General features: G+C 37.1%; 1 protein-coding gene across 1 annotated transcript; it reads right to left on the bottom strand.

Annotated features, from left to right (window-relative positions):
* Nucleotides 1-1,052: 1,052 nt before the first annotated feature.
* LOC102200195 (uncharacterized) lies at nt 1,053-2,916 on the bottom strand. Its single transcript, XM_005755194.1, has 5 exons — nt 2,874-2,916; nt 2,519-2,680; nt 1,577-2,074; nt 1,424-1,484; nt 1,053-1,171 (listed from the first exon to the last, which is right to left on the bottom strand). The coding sequence occupies exons 2-5, from the start codon at nt 2,667-2,669 to the stop codon at nt 1,105-1,107; spliced, it is 777 nt and encodes a 258-aa protein (XP_005755251.1). The 5' UTR covers nt 2,670-2,680; nt 2,874-2,916; the 3' UTR covers nt 1,053-1,104.
* Nucleotides 2,917-4,496: the final 1,580 nt, after the last annotated feature.

Below are 4,496 nucleotides of genomic sequence, written 5' to 3'. Positions count from 1 at the left end.
ACGTTGCCTCCAGGATGGAAAACGATGAAAAGAGAGCCCATTATCCAGCTTCTTGCCTTCACAATCGTGTGATCTAACGTTGCAACTGACAACACAACACGTACGAACCATAGCTGAAGCTGTATCCTGTGTCTGGCCTACTGTCATGGCGGAAGGGGGCGTGGCCCACCTCCCGTGACATCACGCTCCAAAGCCCTATATTGAATGCTGATAAGTACGTGAATGCCAGATAGAAAGTACTTAGGGAAAAAGTCAGTATATGACAGTGTGTGGGAATGAGTGAATTATACTTGAGTGCTCAGTCAAAGTAGAAAAGGATTTTAAAAGAACTAGACTATTATAATTACTACTATAGGGTCCAAGGTGGAATATCTCATTCAGAAAGGTCACCTGAGGCAAAGTGTAAATAGGAGCTGAAACACATGGAAAGAGGTCCTTTATAATCTGCCAACTTCAAGGACAAACAGGAAAAAAGGAATATATGTGTTAACAGTAAGTCTTAACATTTGGTCCTGAGGTTTTACTGTATAAATATCTCAGTTTAATCCATTTTTATTTCATATGAGAATAATTTTAATGGTTTGCACAGTAGCCAATTGCTTGGTTTATTTCTGATTAATGAAATACCTTTAAGTCTCCTGGTTGGAGCAAAATTTTATCTCTCATGCTTTCAGGGTTATTTTTCGTATGGTGGTGCACATGTCGTGGTGTTAAATAAACGTGAAGCAACAGGTAGTCTTCATGAGATTGAAGCAGTTTTGTCATTACTATTAAAAGTACTTTAAATATATAATAACACAAACACAAAGATGCTGCAAGTCAATATTTATTGAAAGAAAAGAAATAGATGTAAAGCGTTGAGTTTTAGACTTTTGAAAAAGTAATCATTACTTTGTAGGAATTTGAGGGCTGATTAGGTCTATTGGCATTACTATTAAAACATACAGGTACAAAGCAACGGTTACTGAATGATCCACCAAACAAACAAACAAACAAAAAAAACAAACGCTGTTTGGTTGGTAATGGAACATGCGGTTCCTCAATCACAGCTCACGGAAGGTGGATCTCATTAGGAAATTGTAGCAACCAAGATCTCACAGCCATTTAGTCACATTCCTCAAAGAAATCCGTGGTGCGACAACATGACTTCGAGGCACTTTTCATGATCTCCCTGTTTGATTAAAACAAAAGGCAGTTATTAGGCAACACAATAATGGTGTTCAATCCTTGCAGCAGTGTTAAAGACTAAATGCTTTGGAGACGTGATTATGGCCCAACACCTTACTGAATTTTTTTGCTGTTTTTCAGTATATGGATATTATGAATAAATCAGCAAATTAATGTATCACACAATGATATGACATTTTTTCAAAGCTTTGGTTATTTATCTGATCTATTTGTGTTGTGCTTTCCAGAAACTTACTTCCAGTAACCAGTCTTGACAACACAAGCAATATCATCAGTTATGTCATCATCAGTAAAAGCTGCAAGGAAAAAAGAAACTATTTTTAATATACACAATAAAAAAGCAACATTTAAACAGTAAATCTGTGTTTGCTTGTTTGCAAGGACTCACCTGTGCAGGAGGTATGGCACATACTTTTGGATGGACATAATCCCGAATCACAGAACTCTCTGTCAGAGAGCTGAAAGAGCCCGTAAAGGTTTTTGGATTCGTCATCGTCCTCACTGCTCGTTTCATCCTCGTCTTCCATTTCACTGTCATCCTTGTGCTCCTCTTCACTAAACTTTTTCCCCTTCTCACTGTGTGAATCAGCATCACGCCTTTGTCTTTTCACGCCACTTGTGCTGTTTGACACAAAGGTTGTGTTCCCTGAGCTGATGGTGGAGTTGACAGTAGTTATAGTGTTAGTAGTAGCAGTAGTGGTGCTGGTCAGGTCTATGGTTGTTGAATTGGTGTTTGTCACTGTGGCTGCTCCAGTGATCGTATTGTTGCCTCCGCTTGTGGAGGGGGTTGTGACCACCGCTGGGTTTGGTGCGGTAGGGATGCACTTGCCAAATGACTTGACTAACTTGGTGTTCAGATTAGACCTCCTTTGTACTTCACAGATAACTGCAACAAACCATTCATGTCCACAAACAAGGACAAGAAAGTTTTACTTTGGTGGCTACTTTTTCAGTTATTATCCTCTGTGTTGTAGAAAAATTTCACTTTACAATTACATTATTGATGCAGTTGATAAAGACATTTAAATAGAAAAATTGCATGTTGCTAATATTACTTCACAAAGTATTTGCAGCTAAGATAAAGCTTTATTACTGATTCTGTATTTGCATGTTTAAAGTAAACAGTAAATAATGTCATCAGATATATCAAATGCAATTAATGTTTTCCTCAAATATAGAAGAAGAATCAAGCAGCAGTCAACTTAAATAATTTTGTACCGCTAAGGTACAGCTTTGATCCTGATTTTCATGAGCACCAAAGTGATTTGTACTTTGACTCTGAAGGTTATGAAGATTCTTTGCTAAGTACCCAAAGCACATTTGAGCTCACCTGTTGCCAACGTTCTTTCCTTCAGTCTCCTGGGCAGATCAAGCATTTCACCGAGCTTTTCTCTGAGCTTGCATTTGGAAACGATCCGGCTCTCAGAAAAACTGGGCAGCAGAACTGCCACAGCCACCACAACAAGCAACTCGAGTTTCATGTCAGCAGTTTCTGAGGGAAAAAAGTGAAAATTACCTCCGCTTTGTATTTGTAGGTCTACAACAACAAAAAATGGTTAAAAAAATAACAACACTATAGCAAGTGAGGGAACAAACTGAAGTTGTTGTTTTTTTTTTTTTACATAATACGAAAACAAATTATAATAACTAAAAAACGTTTTAAAATGAAATAAAAATTTTCTTACCACTTTGGTTGACCAGCTTGCCTTTTCACTGCGAGAATTTTCCCCCACCTGTGTATGTTTACAGACAGAGCCTGTGGGTTTATATATGATGCTAGGACCAGTGGGCCAGCCTGTTTTACTGCTGCGTTTGTTGTTTGGGGAGTTTCGCTTGGGAAAGGAAAATTTTTAACGCTGTCCAAACAATACACAAAAGCCCTCATGACATTAAATACTTATCACCTGAACATGACATTCAGACCTTTCATTGGCTTTAACAACATGTGACTGCATCTACGAGGAGTAACCATACTAGGAATAGACTTCTCTAAATGCTGAATATTCACAAGAGTGGAAGAGGTCTGAGGTCACAGTGATCGTGATCACTGGACACCAAAGTCAAACCAATTCATCTCTCTGTCTGCGTGACTGTTGCAGCCAAATTTGAAGCTTGAAATTTGACTTCACAGTCACAGCTGTCGTGTATGAGATAAAAAATAAAAGAGATAAAATTGCAAAGCGAAGCAAAAGATAAACAAAAAAATTAAATAAAGGTATTCATAACTGTTCTAATTTGAACAGTTTACTGTTAAGTTTGTTTTCATTTACATAAAATGTATTCTTAACTTGTCCTAAGATGTTATAAGAAAATGTAATTGATTCCAAATTTCTTCACACCTGCATCATTTAAAACACATTTTTTTCTCCAGGATCATGTGTAATCTGCCAGCTTCAAGGCCAAGCAGGAAAAAAGTATATGTGTTAAGGGTAAGTCTTAGCATTTGGTAAGAAGTTAAGCTAAAACGATCAGCTCACATTATTCAATTTTTTTTTTCATATGAGAATCATTTTAATGGTTTGAATAGCCAATAAAAGATTTTATTACTCTCCTTTTCTGAGTAATGCTTTGTAGGTTCTGCTTCTCATACTGGCACTCTCGTCTCGTGTGGTCTTTTGAACAAATAAGTAATAGATAAATTGAGTTTTGGCATGGCAATGAAAACATATGCAAGCATGCCACTTAAATATAGAAAACACTGTTTCATGATGTTTAGCAGGTAATGGACCCTGTGGTTCTTTGATCACAGTTTAGCAGAGATGGACTAAATGAAGAAATTATTGTGATCTTGCAAGTAGAAACTGATCTTGCAGTCATTTAGTTGCATTCTTGTGGCAACCTGACTCTGAGGTACCGCACAATCTGCCTGTTTGATTAGAGAAAGTTATATTTCACTATTTTAGTTCCTGTTATGCAAAATTCATTGTATTGGATTCAGTGCCAGCACTTTATATGTGTACCTTCCTTGGAACGAATGTGATGTCACAATGACACTGGCACACAAAAATCAAATAAATCCAATCAGTAACTATAAATGACATGTTGTAAGAAATTTCCAATCACAGCTGTTGGATATGGAGAGGAGCAAATATGTGAGTTATTTTATTCTGTGTCTGGGGCAAAGTTTGCTCATATTTGTCCAGCACTGACTCAGTTGGCAGAAGGGTAAAACTCAATAGTTTGTCATGATTATTTTTGCTGTGTCACTGTTTAAGCACATTGAATGGCATTACACATTTCCAGATACCCTGGAACACAAGTTAGACAAAACAATGATCTTTAGTTTCAGAAGAACCAGTTTAAATTAC

Source organism: Pundamilia nyererei, unplaced genomic scaffold (assembly GCF_000239375.1).
Source record: "Pundamilia nyererei isolate P.nyererei 1_Seehausen unplaced genomic scaffold, PunNye1.0 scaffold01062, whole genome shotgun sequence".
NCBI lineage: Eukaryota > Metazoa > Chordata > Actinopteri > Cichliformes > Cichlidae > Pundamilia > Pundamilia nyererei.
The sequence above is the reverse complement of the archived record's forward strand: the minus strand, read 5'-3'. Positions and strand labels throughout refer to the sequence as shown.

What these genes read in the sequence shown, in the direction of transcription:
- LOC102200195 (XM_005755194.1), bottom strand. Translation starts at nt 2,669, where the DNA reads ATGAAACTCGAGTTGCTTGTTGTGGTGGCTGTGGCAGTTCTGCTGCCC. An exon ending in GGAAAGAACGTTGGCAACAG is followed by an intron (nt 2,075 to 2,518) that starts GTGAGCTCAAAT and finishes GGTTTGTTGCAG; the next exon opens with TTATCTGTGAAGTACAAAGG. An exon ending in GTGCCATACCTCCTGCACAG is followed by an intron (nt 1,485 to 1,576) that starts GTGAGTCCTTGC and finishes TTTTCCTTGCAG; the next exon opens with CTTTTACTGATGATGACATA.